Below are 15,954 nucleotides of genomic sequence, written 5' to 3'. Positions count from 1 at the left end.
TACTGGGGGCAGAAGCCTTGAAAAGAAAGCCACGTATAATCAAACAAACATAGCCCTCTCTCCAAAAAGCTGAAAGCCATGGAAATCGTAACCAAGGAAGTTGCCAATACAATTATCACGGCGACAAATGTGTAAACCTGCTCTTTTTTTTTTAATAAATTACGTGTTTAATATTTAAATTATCAGTTTTAATCTGTTTTAGTATTTAAAAATTTTTAATCTTTAAAACCATACTTAACTTCTAGTTTTTGTTTCATTTTAGTATCAATCGTTAGAAACTTAACGTATTTAATACCTAAACTGTTAATTTTGATAAATTATAGTACCCACGCTTTTAATTTTTTTAAAAACTTAACGTTATCCTATTTTTTCAATACCTTATTCATTTCATGATCTTTCCATTCCATTGAATATGAATTAAAACAATGCCACACTTTAGGATTTTATGAAATCATACAAGTTTTTTTCTGGTTAATCTAGGGTAAATACAAAGCAATATTTATTCATAAATAACTCGCCACCATTTGATATTGAATGCTCATTCCCCTAACATTTATAGTGCTTGAACCTAGAATCTCAAAAAATAACAACAGTTATTTTACCGCCGAGGTCGCTTAGTTCATGCGAAATCAGACAAGTTGATATACCTAAGAAGAGACTCAATTCCAAAAGTCCAAAGAGTACAAGGATTTAGAGAAAAGTTACAGGGACTTAAACAACATTTTACCTCGTCTTTCATTTTCTTTTTAAAACTGGGATAAATTATTCTTTGGTGATAATTTTTTTTATCAAGTTAAGGTGATTACAAAGTAATATATGTTTTAATTCTATCAAACATTTGACAATGAACGCTCAATCACACTACTGCAATTGATGGTGCTCAAACATTTGGGGGTTTTGACCTCTAGAAACAACAACGATTCCTTTAACTACTTAGCGATAACTTAGAAAATGAACAAATTATTATTATTATTTGCGTGTTTATTTTATTACATGAAAAATATTAGTTTGGCGATAACTCTCTCAATAGTTTCAACGAATAAAATGGAAAAATTGGAATTAAGCAGAAAGGTAGCCCACAAACTTCAATTATATAAAAGCCCAACATATTGCTTAGATACCCACATGTTTCATGGAGAATATTATAATGTCCCCCACTCACTCTTGTACAATTTTAACAATTTGCTTCCAAATGTTTTGTCCTGTAAAGAGATCGATGAAAGCAGAGGGGATACTGTCAACCCCATTTGAGATGTCTTCCAATGCCTGAATTTTACCAATGCGAAGGAGACCGCAAGTTGTTGAAAGGAAATCTCCGAAATGGTTAAAGAAATCACCGGCAAGAAATCCCTGCATCTTGATTCTCTTGTAAAATAACGTCAATCATATTCGGTTTCGCTCGATTTCTGTCGTCCGTATACTCCGATATCACCCCGCAAATAGCTACCCGACCATTGATGTTCATGTTACTTACTGCTGCTGCTTGCATATCTCCCCCCACATTGTCGAAGTATATGTCGATCCCATCTGGGAAATACCTTTAGAATTTAATGCAAGTGCCGTTAATTTTATATTGTTTCCTTTTGAACCCAACAGAGACGAGTTTATATATATATATATATATATATTATACTTTATATCATACAAGGGAAATAGCTTTTGAGAGTCGACTTGAAGTCAGTTTCTTCCCTGTAGTTGAATGCATCATCAAAGCCAAGCTTTTCTTTAAGCAATGTTACCTGCAACAAAATTTGGTATAAAGCATTTTAATGTTACATCTTTGAGTTAAGATTCTCCAAGCCAACTAAAACTTGAAGGATGAAACCTTTTCTTTGCTACCAGCACTTCCAACCACATAACACCCTGATGCTTTTGCAAATTGACCAACCAAGTTCCCAAACTGATCCAGAAGCAGCAGAAACGAACACTTTCTCCCCTTTCTTTGGCTTGCATATCTCGTAGAATCCAGCATAGGCTGTCAGTCCACTGAACCATGAAATATGCATTTGAAGTTGTACAAAATCAGATAATTAAGTGGTCATGACCCGATGGCATACAAAACGTAACATGCTGCAAAGAGGATTAAGCATAATTCAACATCAATTATGAGAAAGAAAAGAAAAAAGAAAAAGAAATTGTGGTTTACCCAAAATTCCAACATGGTAAGACAAGGGAAAGCCCATGGGGTCGACTTTGTTCAGCATGCCACCGGCTTTTACGACCGTGAACTCTCCTCAGTTGAGGAGGCCGGCAACATTGTCACCCTTTCCAAATTTTGGGTTCCCAGAAGCCACAACTCTGCCAACACCGTAAGTATCGATAGCCTGTTCCAAAAAAGAAAATAATGGTCCACAGAGATTTATAGTTGAACAGATTGTTTTAGCCGAAGGGGGCTGGTTTGACTAATATTTTACCTCACCGGGAGTAATGGTAAGGGTCGACTGAAACGTAGAGATTTTGGACAATGACTTAACCGGAGCCAGGGTCGAGGGAAAGCTGGATTGGTGAAGACTTGAGCTCGAAATCGGAGTGTTGTGGCGCACCATTTACATGGTTCTTGATTGTAATGTACCTGTTGATAGCTTTCATTTTGAAGCCTTTCTTTCGTGCTTCCGAATCTTGATAATTGAATAAACTAAAGATGGAATTATTGCGGAGAGTCCAGGTAGCGTTCTATTGGTGTGCGTTTGGCATTAATTCTCAGCCTCAAAACTTCTTATCAGCAGCAACGGAAGCAATGCCGTGCCAAAATCACGGTAGAAATTTGATTTTTCATCAAAAAAAAAAGCCTCATATTCTAAGCTTTTGCACCACAAAACTTACGTTAACAGGAATTATAATTTTACTCCAACTCATATATACTGATATGAATAAATTTATAGTTTATTTTAAATTTATTGTGATAGCGGATATGTCAATATATAATTTTAAGAGAAAATAATCTCAGTGACCAAAAATCCCAGATAATATACGATTTTGACCAACTTTTTTTGGATTTGCGAAAATGACCGCGTTGCGATAGTTGAAAATCGCGTTGCGATAGTCTACAGTTGTTGTTGCTATAGTCTACAGTTGTCGTTGCGATTTTCTAAATTCGTTGCGAAAATTCGTTGTGAAAATTCGTTGTGATAGTTAAAAAAAAGATTTTGTTTCTTAAGAATTTTCTCTAAAAAGTTAGTATCCGCGACCGCGACCACGAGACGGACGGCGGCGGTGGCGGCGCGCGAGAGTCTCCCTTGTTCTCTATCACTCAACAAGGAAGTGGGAAAGCCAAGCCTTAAATACCATTACCAATAGTGTTTCCAATACTATGTGGGATTTGAGCATTATCAACACTTGTTCCCAATACTATGTGGGATTGAGCCTTAAATAGTGATATTATTTTTGAATGTTTTGCTTAAAATTGCAATAATCGCGATTGATTATAGATTGACTTTTAATTATGACATATTTAATCGTATAATACTAATGCAATTGGTTGCTGATTCAGTTGTTTTAAGGTGCATGATTGTTAATTGTTTCCTGAATAATCACATTGTATTGGAAACAAGTGTTGGTAATGCTCAATCCCACATAGTATTGGAAACACTATTGGGAATGGTATTTAAGGTTTGACTTTCCCACTTTCTTGTTGAGTGATAGAAAACAAGGGGGACTCTCGCGCGCCGCCGCCGCCCGTCTCGTGTCGTGGTCGTGGTCGTGGTAATACGTGTCTTCGACACGTCTGCGCGGATACTATCTTTTTAGAGAAAATTCTTAAGAAACAAAATCTTTTTTTTTTAACTATCACAACGAATTTTCGCAACGAATTTGAAAAAGCGCAACGACAACTGTAGACTATCGCAACGCGAAATGGAAAATCGCAACGCGATTTTCAACTATCGCAACGCGAAATGCAACGCGAATTTACGATAGTGGAGATCGCAATGCGAATTAGAGATCGTATTGCGATTTTGTTGGTCATTTTCGAAAATCCAAAAAAAGTTGGTCAAAATCGTATATTATCTAGGATTTTTGGTCACTGAGGTTATTTTCTCTAATTTTAATAGATTAATGCTTTTACATGTATCATAGTTGTTTTTTGTCAACTTGTTTAGATGAGTGAAAATAAGTTGTAATTTATTTAAATTTGTTATGAATTTATAATTATTACGTTCGTATATAATTTTAGTTAACTAATGCAATATATAATAAATATTTTTTATCAATTTATTTACACCCGTATAAATAAGTTATCATTTATTTCAAAATTATTATCAATTTATAATGGTTATGTTCCTATATAATTTTAATATTTAAAAGGTAATTAATATGTTCAAATTAAATATAAAAAATAAGACAAGTTGATACCTAAAAGGCACTAAATTCCAAATGTCCGAATAGTATGGGGATTGAGAGAAAAGTTAAACCTTTTAATTTTATGGTTTGTTTACTTAATTTTTTGTTGGAACTTGGAAAGTATCGCGCTGGGCACCATCGAAGCGACGACAGATGAGTATAACTAAAGTTTGTGTATGAAATTATAGGGACTGAAACAGTATTTTACCGCGTCTTACATTTTCTGCCTAATATGGGACAAATAATTCTTCGGCACTAACTTGAAGACGAACAAATTATTTGAAGGTAGCCCACAAACTTCAATATGTAAAAGGCCCAACCTAGTGCTTATTTTATTATCGGTTTGAAATAACTCTCAATCATTTAACATTAAATGTTTATACTCCTAATAATATTCAGGTGTTCGAACCTAGACCTCAAGAAATAAGGCTTTTTAACCTAAAAATCACCCTATGAATTAAATATTACATGTCAATCACCGTTTCCGAAATATTACTCGATCTAACACTCATTTTTAAGAGAGAGGAGGCGCACATGACCAAATGCACCTTACCCAAAAGGGAGGTGAGACACGTGCTATGAAATGCACCTTCCATGGGTATTTTTGAAGGTGCGTCCTATGGAATTCGCCTCCCGATTTCGGCGGTTTTTGATTCGTTTAGGGATGTTTTAGGTTTAGAATTTGTGTTATAATGGGTTTAGGGTTTTCTAATTAATTTTATAGGTTTAGAATTTAGGCCTAGAGAAGCGCATCATATAATACAAAAACTTAGTTCATATACATACATAATAAAAAAAAAACAAAATAAGATTCAAATAAATAATCAAGAAACAATAAATGAAAAGATTACAATTTTATTAGATTTATCGAGATTACAATTTTATTAGATCTATCGATGTCTCCTTGAATGTGTTACTCAAGGTGGTGGTCGTATAGTTCGAGGAGGGTTTCTTCTTATATGCTCCTCCTCCTCTTCACTCTCATCGTCGTCGTCGTCGTCCTCATCCTCGTCGTCGTCTTTCTCATCGTCATCATCACTCTCAATAATATTATCTCAATAAGGGTTGAATTCCGATGTATGACCTCTGTAGAATAAGGACCCTAGAGGTGTCTGACTGACCATCCCACCACTCGTTGAGAACCATAAAAACTGTGAAAAACCATAAATCGATGTTTGTGATGCATACTGCGGGTGAGGAGTTTGTGGTGGAGGACCACCTGCAAAATAATTCACGTAGGAACTAAATGTTGGATCAGTAAGCATAGTCGAAAAATATCTGTCAGTGGGTGTCATAAAACCCTGTGGGCTCTGTGTGTAGCCATGCGATGGTGGCATATGAACCAACATATATGGCATCTCAACTGGTATATGTGACATCTGGACCGGCTGTGGGGGCGTCTGAAAGTGAGGCGGTATCCCCATGTAAGTTAGAGGGTTAGGGATGTAAACCGGTGTCGTTGGTTGCTGGTGTGATGGTTCCGGTGGCATAGTTGAGGACGACCCGAAAGTACCTGCTCTTCATCCAATAGTGGGGGGACGATGATGTTATGACATCGGACGTTTTTGTTGGCGACGATGTATTTGCCTCCTTCATACTTCCTTTGAAAGTAAGAATGACTCCCAGTTTGCGTTGAACCATTCAATATAGCCAGGTGAAATCATGCAACCAGTTTCTGATATATAATGTCGATGGGGCAAGAGTTGATGTCAGTTCTCCCACATCGCCAACCAGTCTCTATGTTTCACCAACCACTTGACCTCTTTCTTGCCTCATCTATCGACATTATGCATATTGTTGATGTTTCTTGGTGTTTTTGGAATATATTGTGTAAAACCAAATTGACGAAACACACGATCAATCAGATACCACTCAGTAATAGCATAACAAATAAGGGCACAACTGACACCCATACATCCAATAGCTCACTCAAGTTAGGAGTACCTTATATCAGTATAGTTTCTTTATTACCATATTTTATTCTGTTAAGTTGAATGTGAACATTATATTTGTTGAAATAAAATACAATGATATATATCATGATCAAATAATACAATATGCTTTAAAATTATTTAAAGAATAAATAGTTTTGAAATTACTCATATATATATATTATCAAATTTTGACACTGTCAATAATAACATATTATTTGTTCAAGATAGTCTTCTTTATAAAGATGTAAAAAAAATTATAATATAAGATTACTATTATTAATAATATTAAATAGACCCAATTTTACTAAAACAATGCATTTAGATATCTTATATTTGTTTAATTTTGTCTTTATATTTTATATTCTATTCGATAAACTATATTTATAAAACTTTAAATAGATTAAATTTATTTAACAAATTGTTGAGTGTAAAAAACCTGTCAACTATGAAATTTATGTTTGAAATTTATTAAATAGATTACTATATTAGTTTTGGTACCTAAACTTTCATATTTTTTTCAAAACTTAAATGTTTAATTTTGAGTTGGATATTAAAATGAAACAATCACTAAATTTTTTAATGACAGTATTAAATCGAAATAAAAAATAAACTTTAAATATAATTTTAAAAAAAGTATTAAAATAGATAAAAACTAATAGTTTAATTACTATAATTTAGTAACCGTCAATTGTGTGCCATATGATTCAATTGGTTCCACCCAAATATATTAGTTCAAGTTTGCATTATTTTGCCTAACGGCCGGTTGCTTGGCATGCAATTTGCCACGTCTCAGATTGTGGCATACCTTGCACCATACTCAAGTGATAGACTAGACTATTAATGACATTATGGTCACATGCCATTGTAAATCAATAAAAACAACGGTTTTTTCTAAGTAGAGTTATAAAATGATTATTTAATTATTTATATATTTAAAATTTGTTTTTTTATTAATAAATTGATAATTGTTTATGTTGGGCAGTAATTTATTGACTAGGATATGTTAAAATTATATTTAATGAAATCTATTGACACCGTCATTACCTTCTAACACTGATTCGATAATATAATATTTATAGCATTAGTTCAATGATATAATATAATTTTAAGATCATCACACTCAATCAACAACACCCTATAATTTTAAGATCTTCAAATAGATTTATCTAATAAAAGTTAAACCCCGTTAAACACTTAATGACTTAATAAAAAAAAAAAAACTCAAGAGTTGGGATGGACCGTTGAAAATGAAGCCACAACCCTTTCCTATGTATCCAATGAAACAACACAACACTTAAGACCAAAAACAACTACCTTGACTTATCTAGATTTAAGAGAGATTTTATTTAACTATACCAATCATTCCATTTTTTTCTAGGGTTTGGTAGGAAGGAACTAAGCCTACTGAATTGATCAATAATAATCTTATGAATTATAAGTTTTAATTTGGTATATCATCCATGGAAGCTACTGCTTTCTTATACATAGATAATAAATACTAATTAGTGTTGCATTAATATTGATGCTAACCAAATAATGTATCCCCGTATGATTATTAGATCAAGACACCCAAACCTTAATTAATGGAGGCAAGTACAATTAATTTGTCTGGTTTCAGTTCTTGTATATCGATGGACATAGACGTAGAAATTTGTGTCGGGGCGCAAACATAAGAAATTATATTAAAACTTTAGGGGTGCGAGATTATAAAATATCAGGGGTATAAATTAAATAATTCATATAAAATAAAAAAAATCTAAAATATAATAGATTTTAAAATTTTTAAGGTACGACCACACTCTAACACCCTTCGATCCATCCCTGTATATCCTAATCCACCTATCTCACATATTTTTCAAACAATCATATAAAAACCATACATTTGCTTCAGTTAATCTTTCATTACCTAATCCAAAATATTATAGTTATTGGTTAAGTTGAGCGTTCGGCCGTCCATTGAATCCATCATCTTCTACCTTCAATTCTATCGACACTTATTATAGATGTATTATTTTATTTATAAAATATTTTAAAGGTGACAATGAATTAATTTAATTTGTTGATGAATCGATTATATGAGTTCATTATTTTTTTAATTTATAAATTTATATAACGACTTGGTGAATTTTTTTTAAAAAAAATAGATATATCAATACATTTGATAGAATCACGTGTGCTATGAAAAAGGTGAAAATTCCATGAGATTCTTGGAAAGCAATCAAAAATCATATATGTAAGTAATATAATTATATGAATCAATTATTTCTATCTCACAGGCAGTTATAAACTTAATCGACATCTTGTATGTAGCTGTAGCCCTATAATTATGATCTATCACATACTTGAAAATTATTCATATATTGACCTATAATTTTGATCTCTGACTAATTAAAGAAACAAGTTACCCTCCCCTTCTGGCACACCAAAAGAAGAACAGTTCCTGTGAAGGAGCTCTTCTATCATCTGCAGTGCAATTCTCTCTTCTTCATCAATCTCTCCTCTAAGATCAGTAGTCTCCGTCAACCCTTGTGTTTTGGTATTGGTAGAAACTTGAGCATTATTCCCTTTTCCAAGCTGGACAGTCATGACCCAGTTGGAGTCCGAGGTGTTCCCTGCCCGCTTTTGCCACACGCCGATGTGTGAATTCTCTGTGTCCAGCCTTAGACAAGTCATGGAAGGAGATGGCGCCTTGCTGCATTTTCTAAGCTTTGCATGGAGAAGCTCAGATAGCTCACTTGGAGGTGATGGATGGAAAGAGCTTTCAGTGCCTTGCTGGTGATCTCCAATTGGTGTTGTTTGTGATGTGGGGAAGTTCGTTTTCGCATTCCTCCCACTCATTAAGATTGCAGCTTGATCATACGCTCGGGCTGCCTCTTCAGCTGTTTCAAATGTACCAAGCCATACCCTTCTCTTTCTGCAACAAAATATTATAGTATATCAAAAGATTCAGGACAATACACTGAGAAAAGCTTGTATAATAGACTTACAGTAAAGGGTGGCGAATTTCAGAAACCCAGGAGCCCCATTGTCGCTGCCTGACACCTCTGAACTTCTTTGATTGCACCATAATTAGGAAACAGATAGATTGGTTTGAATCTGAAACAGGCAAGGATAAAAGCAGGCTCTAAGAGAAGAAAATCCACCATACATAGATGAACAAAGCACATGACATGATCAGAGGATATATATAGATATTTTCTTTTCTTTTTTACTGAAAAGATGAATTGTCGGCCAACTGAGAGGAGTGTACTAGGAAGCTCGTAATTAAACCTTGAGAGCCTACCAAGTAAATGACTGTGGCTTACCTTGCATGGTACTCCCTCAGCAACTGCTTCCATGCGATGCATAGTTTAGAAAACTACATTGATGGGACACAACTTTTTTTCATCCATGACACTCAACCGACGATTACTCTTTATTTTAAATGATCATTACTAATATTAATGAAGAGTAAAGAGTAACAAAGATGATTATCCAAGCAAATTAATGATCCAGGCAACGTAATCGTGAGAGTTTATGAGCTTCACGTAGAGTGAAGCTAATTATTAATGTAGGCCAAGGTAACATGCGTCGGCATCAGCTGCTAGGATAAATGTCCACTGCTCAATTATCTTGGTTCTTACAAGGATTCTCTGAGTTCAGAGAAGTCAAAAAAAATCTTGCATAGTATATACATGAGGATTTTGAAGATCAAAAACTTACCACTCACCAAGTAAGATAGATTACGAATTGATGCACCTCCACGCACGATTTTGGGCCATATATAATTTCAGACCTTAATTATGCATGACTCACCAAATGCTGCGCTATCTGCTTAGAACTGTGGCAAGGCTTTATATAGAACTTGAACGTATATAACTTTATTTTAATGGTATAGTTAATGATATTATTATCAGTTTGTTTCACATAGCTAAGACCATATAACCTAAGACAACTGAATTTTCGGTTCAAGGAGCTATTGATATAATACTAATAGACTTAACTGGAAGCAGTTAGATTAAATCTTCAAGAAGCTAATGGAAGTCTCTCAAAAAGAAACTACCACTGTGGAGATACGCCTCTCTCCTAGTGATTTTTAGATACAGCTTGTAAAGTTTTATCCTTTTGTGCGGTACAAGAACTGGAGGTTATATGGAAAGACTAGATGGTTAGCTTTTGAATATATTGCGACGAATGCATGTCGTGGCTGAATAAGAATCACTAACACCCAACTCAAAAGCACATTAAAAGAGTTGATTAGGTCGGAGATTATCAATCTTGCTTTGATCACTGGTCTTCACATTTTACCGGTACAGTTCCCTTACAAAGACCATTATAACTTAACTTTCATCTCATCTGCCAATTCTCTTAAATTGATAATTTTTTACTGGACTGCCACCCATCTCATCTGCAAATGTTTCATTCCAATCTCAAATTTTATATATAATCATATAATAATGTATCCTGTCGTCGCGTGAGAAACAAGGAAACTGCTGGGCTCCTTGCTACTAATTGCAATATTGATGATGAGGAAACATAGGGCCACCAGTACAGGTAGACGGTGAAATGTCAAATACCAGAGCAAAGGCATCAGCTTCAGCTCCCCCCATAAGCCTAGGAACTGAAAGACCTCCCTAAATAAATAAATCATAGATTTCTTAATTATCCCATGTGCCGCTTGTGGTCCTTTTTTTCTTCTTTCTTTCTTTCCCTGGTTGTTGCCTTATGATTTACCAACCATTTCTATGGTTGGCTGAGCCAAAAAGAAAGAAAAGAAACGATTTCTATCGTGGAGTCATCGAGGCAAGGGGCTCTAGGAGAGTATTTCCTGATATGGATGGTGAGTAAAACCGAGATTCATGTGATTTTAACTTTGGGTTATTACTTGGTTTTTTGAGTTTTTCAGACGCACCTATACTGTAACATTCATAAAGTTTTTACAACCTTCCTGGGACAGGAATGGCTAAAGATCTTGTTTCGTAAAGAGGTCATTTAAGACTGCATTTATATATATATATATATATATATATACACATACATACATGTATGTAGAGGTGAGGGGCATCTCATTCCAGAACTTGAATGCAGCAAAATTGAATTTTACTGTAAAATAACTACACTTGATACAGTCACGATAGAAATACATACATATGGTACATACTTCAATATTCAATATACTTAGCCGCTTCGCTGCAGTTGTAATTGCATAAACATGAAGTGAAGTGCCAAGTAGATGATGAGAAATTTTAATTGTTGTCAATCGAAAATTACCTTGGAGGTAAGCTTTAAGGTAAGCCCAGAGCCATGCCTTGTTTTTAGTTTACGTTGGTAGCATATAGACGTCGTCAAGATTTGGAAGAAGTTCATTCATCAAGAGGAAAAACAAGCAGAATGTCCTAATGGTAGTAATACTTGTACGATTCATGTTTTCAAGTTGCAGTCATAATCTGGAAGGTGTTTGAAGGTAGCACAAGAATTAAACAGATGAATCCTGACGGGTATAAAAACATGGGACATTTTTCAGTTGGAGAAGACGGCATGGCAATTGCCACCAAAGTCAAGTTTCGAATTCTCTGTACAGGGTCCAGTGTGCTTGCTTAAGATCCATTTACGGCCTGCTATTTATCTCCAAAATCTCTCAAGCATCATTTTTTTTAAATATTTATGATATTTTAATTTAAAATTTTAAAAATATAAAAAAAAAATTAAGTATAAATAACGTAATATGTTATTTATTATTTGTATTATAATGTTGTTATTATTTTAAATTAATTTTTTTAGTGAAAAATATATGATATAAATGAAATTTTTATATATCATAAATTTAAAAATTAGAATTGCAGTGGGTGACTAAAACGGAATAAAAAATTAAGTTTAGTGAAGAATTAAAAAATGTCAGTTTGATTATCAAAACGGAATCGCAAGAATAGTTGAGTGACTAAATATGTAATTTAACCTTGTATTTTTTTAACAGAGTTAACAGTCAAGGATAAATGAAGTAACGATTCAAACTTTATGGACAAACATTTTGAAAAATACTTTAGGAGATAACTCGGTACAAAATGCATAATTTAGAGGACAATGATACATTTTTTTTATTAATTTGAGTAAGTACAAGACAATATATATTCAAACATATCGACATTGAACGCTCACATCTTTGGCATCTATAGTGCTCGAATCTAGGTCCTCAAGGAATAACAACAATTCATTTACTACGGAGGTCACTTGATTTGTGCAGGATAATAATACATTTAAATCTTATTATTCGATTTTTTTGGATTAATTTTTTACTTTTTAATTGTGTGGCCCTTATATGATTATAAGTGATCATTTTCCCGTGTTAATGATTATGAGAAAACATCCTAATTATGTGTTTAATTTATGAATCTAATTATAAACTTTAATTGCAGTTTAAAATATTTTTCTTTATTAGTAAAATTAGGTGTTTTTATTAAAAATTAAACAAATATGAAAAATATTATACTAACAATTCAAACCGTTTATTTGCACCCTTAACTGGTGCAAATCAGGTATGGACCCACCTAACATTCAAACCGTTTATAAACTACCAGTCTTCTACACGTAGCAAAGCAAAGTCCCTCAATCGCTTCCCGATTCTTTTCCGAGTCATGAAACCTACTCCAGAACCTCTCAAAGAAGATTTTCCATGGAACCAAACCACACCCCAACTCTCCCCTGACTCGGTCCCAACTCACCCGGGACGGCACCACCATGCTCAAAGGAAAAAAGCTCAAGCTTCCCGATCGACTCGGCAGTTTAGTCGCCGGTTTCGAGGACAAGGATGGTGATAGCGGAGGATCTGGTTCGGCTTTGGATTTGGGTGAAGAGCTTGAGATTATTCAGCCAAACGGATTCGGGTCCGATCGTGAAAGTGAAACTGATGATGAAGGTGGTGAAGTTCAAGAAGAGGCATTGGTGAAGAGGAATTTGGAAGTGGATGAAGAATTGGAACATCACGGGCGTCAGCCGAGGCACCAAAAAGACCGGTCGGATCATATTTCGGTCATAAAAACAATTGAAGATGATGAGAAAAGGTCTGATGTTGACTACGAGGTGAGAGATTTAACTGGTATTAGTCTTTTTGTTTTATTTCATCTTCTTTTAACATCAAATTATGGCTCCTTTTAATAATCTTCATCGTTATTTTCCTTTTTTGTATAATTTAGATTTCTCAAAAGGTGATAAATGTGGGAAAACTGCAAAGAATTGTTAGCACTGGGCTTCCTGGTGGTGGGAATTTGCGTCCAACGGTTAGGAAGGTAAATTTCTCAACAAAAAAAAATAGTTTCTTCATTTGATTGCTAGTGTTGAAGTTAATGGAAACCAGTACGTACAGTCATAATTGTGTGAAAAAAATTTCAACTTACTGAGATTTGTACATTTCACAGGAAAAGGAAAGAGCTTGATTAGTTCACATTTAATATTCAAATATTCAGTACACGTATTTACTGTCTTTGAATGAAAATTTCTTGCAGCTGCTCCTAGGTTACTTGCCTCCATCTCGGGACTTGTGGGAAAAGGAGCTCATTGAGAATCGACAAAAATATGCTATGCTGAAAGAAGAGCTTCTTCTAACTCCTGTAAGATACTGATTATGATGCAGGATTTGCTTGCTGAAGAGGTCCTTTGTAATATAGTTTACCATAAAATATCTTAGATGTTGAATGGAAGTGCATTTTAGGCTTTAGGTAGTATTTTATAAGTTCTATTGAACTAATCTTAATATCAAATCTAGTCAGAACTTGCAAGGATTAAAGAAGAAGCACTCCACTCTGATGAGCATAACAATGCGTATAGTGGTACCAATGGACCACTTATACGGCACAAGATTTCCCACGAAGATCACCCTTTGAGCCTTGGTAAGGCTAGTGTTTGGCATCAATACTTCGAGGTAAATCTCAGTTCATACGGCATCAACCTTTGATTGGTTGATTATTATCCTTTTATGATATAAGTTTGCAAATGTTTACCATGATTGATGCATCGGTTTCCAGCATATAGAAATTGCAGAACAGATTGACCGTGATCTGCAACGCACACATCCTGCAATGAAATTCTTCTCAGGAGAGTCATCATTCAGCAGGAGACACAGGGTATGCCTTTTCGCTTCCTACATCCATGGTGTATTTACTTGTCACCACAATATTTTCCATCTATTAGCAGACCAAATTTAAAGATATAGGATGTATTTATGAACTAACAAATACATGATCAACCATCTACATTAACACCTATTGGGGTTTGAGGTCTCTCTCTGTGCTGCGATATGTTTCGGTTTACAGGAATCAATGAGGAATATTCTCCTCCTATTTTCAAAACTCAATCCAGCCATTCGTTATGTCCAAGGCATGAATGAGGTCTTGGCACCAATATACTATGTATTTAGCTCAGATACAGATGTGCAGAATGCAGTAAGAAACATGCTTCATTCTTGCTTTCCTTGACTAAAGATCACTTACGAAAATTTGTCATATCATACTTGGTCAATAATGGCAACAAGTTTATTTGCTAAGGTGATCAAACCTATGACTGAAAAAGAATCTTAGTTGCAGCAAAAGAACATGCAGTTTCTGAAAATTCAAGCAAATAATTGAGACTTAAGAGCTTTGTTGTAATTGGAGTTATATATTAATTTAATTCCATTATGCAGTCTAATGCAGAAGCAGACAGTTTTGCTTGTTTTGTCCGGCTCTTGAGTGACTCAGTGGATCACTTCTGTGAACAATTAGATAATAGTTCTGTGGGCATCCTTTCTACACTTTCCCGCTTGGCGGAGTTACTGAAAGCCAATGATGAGGAACTGTGGCGTCATCTTGAATTTACATCTAAGGCAAGTTTAATGGAAGTATGAGGTGTTCTTTATAGGGAGTTCAATTACTCGATACATACCGTATGCATGTTTCTTCATCCTTGTTATTCGTTTTGATTTCTGCTAAGGTACCCCTTCTGCATACTCCTATTGCTTATAGCATGTATATGTATAATGAATGAGCAGGTTAAGCCTCAGTACTATGCATTCCGGTGGATAACATTGCTACTAACTCAAGAATTCAATCTCCAATCTATTCTAAGAATCTGGGATTCCCTTCTGAGTAATCCTTTTGGTGTCCAGGTCGGTTTCCCTTTCTTTATCCCTGTGTATCAGCTTTTGTAAATTTAAAGAAACACTTTTTCGTTACAACAAACTATCCCTTGCTTTGTGCAGGAAATGCTTCTACGTGTATGCTGTGCCATGCTGCTGTGTGCGAAAAGCAGGCTTTTGAGTGGTGATTTTGCAGCAAACTTAAGGCTATTACAGCACTACCCCGATATTGATATAGAACACCTTCTAAAAGTAGCCCAGGATCTTAGTCCAGACACCTCCTCGTATAGTCTGACTTCGTAAATTCATACCTTATCCACTCTTGCATATAGAGCTTATCTCTTGACATGCTTTGCAATACTGAAATGGTATTGGTCAATGGCGCGGCCGATGATCTCATCTGGCCAAGAATCCCCTGAAATTTCCTACGAACAGATCACCAATCCTACTGTTTATTCTTAAAACCATATTGTTTCTTTCATTATTATTATATTTGTAATTATCTTAGTAACGACCAAGTAGTTTATACGGAGTTGACGGGCTTTTACTTTCCCCAGCTGTGCATAGTTCAAGATATTTTAAAATATGCTAGATGAT

General features: G+C 34.7%; 2 protein-coding genes and 1 pseudogene across 3 annotated transcripts; 1 reads left to right on the top strand and 2 right to left on the bottom strand.

Annotated features, from left to right (window-relative positions):
- Nucleotides 1-1,083: 1,083 nt before the first annotated feature.
- LOC120166443 lies at nt 1,084-2,431 on the bottom strand (annotated as a pseudogene).
- A 6,157-nt stretch (nt 2,432-8,588) lies between these two features.
- On the bottom strand, nt 8,589-9,405 carry LOC120166433 (ethylene-responsive transcription factor WIN1-like). The gene is made up of 2 exons (XM_039175688.1): nt 9,260-9,405; nt 8,589-9,186 (listed from the first exon to the last, which is right to left on the bottom strand). Exons 1-2 carry the CDS (start codon nt 9,337-9,339, stop codon nt 8,661-8,663), a joined length of 606 nt encoding a protein of 201 aa, XP_039031619.1. The 5' UTR covers nt 9,340-9,405; the 3' UTR covers nt 8,589-8,660.
- A 3,496-nt stretch (nt 9,406-12,901) lies between these two features.
- On the top strand, nt 12,902-15,715 carry LOC120166457 (TBC1 domain family member 13-like). Of its 2 annotated transcripts, XM_039175712.1 has the most exons (9): nt 12,902-13,328; nt 13,442-13,534; nt 13,751-13,855; nt 14,011-14,166; nt 14,270-14,368; nt 14,558-14,686; nt 14,926-15,105; nt 15,271-15,387; nt 15,481-15,715. In XM_039175712.1, the coding sequence occupies exons 1-9, from the start codon at nt 12,987-12,989 to the stop codon at nt 15,658-15,660; spliced, it is 1,401 nt and encodes a 466-aa protein (XP_039031643.1). In that variant the 5' UTR covers nt 12,902-12,986; the 3' UTR covers nt 15,661-15,715. The 2 variants fall into 2 exon arrangements, with proteins under 2 accessions (XP_039031643.1, XP_039031644.1); XM_039175713.1 differs by lacking the exon at nt 14,558-14,686.
- Nucleotides 15,716-15,954: the final 239 nt, after the last annotated feature.

Source organism: Hibiscus syriacus, unplaced genomic scaffold (genome assembly GCF_006381635.1).
Source record: "Hibiscus syriacus cultivar Baekdansim isolate YM2019G1 unplaced genomic scaffold, ASM638163v2 tig00111640_pilon, whole genome shotgun sequence".
Lineage (NCBI taxonomy): Eukaryota > Viridiplantae > Streptophyta > Magnoliopsida > Malvales > Malvaceae > Hibiscus > Hibiscus syriacus.
The sequence above is the reverse complement of the archived record's forward strand: the minus strand, read 5'-3'. Positions and strand labels throughout refer to the sequence as shown.

What these genes read in the sequence shown, in the direction of transcription:
- LOC120166457 (XM_039175712.1), top strand. Translation starts at nt 12,987, where the DNA reads ATGCTCAAAGGAAAAAAGCTCAAGCTTCCCGATCGACTCGGCAGTTTA. An exon ending in TGCGTCCAACGGTTAGGAAG is followed by an intron (nt 13,535 to 13,750) that starts GTAAATTTCTCA and finishes AATTTCTTGCAG; the next exon opens with CTGCTCCTAGGTTACTTGCC. An exon ending in ATACAGATGTGCAGAATGCA is followed by an intron (nt 14,687 to 14,925) that starts GTAAGAAACATG and finishes TCCATTATGCAG; the next exon opens with TCTAATGCAGAAGCAGACAG.
- LOC120166433 (XM_039175688.1), bottom strand. Translation starts at nt 9,339, where the DNA reads ATGGTGCAATCAAAGAAGTTCAGAGGTGTCAGGCAGCGACAATGGGGC. An exon ending in GAAATTCGCCACCCTTTACT is followed by an intron (nt 9,187 to 9,259) that starts GTAAGTCTATTA and finishes ATTTTGTTGCAG; the next exon opens with AAAGAGAAGGGTATGGCTTG.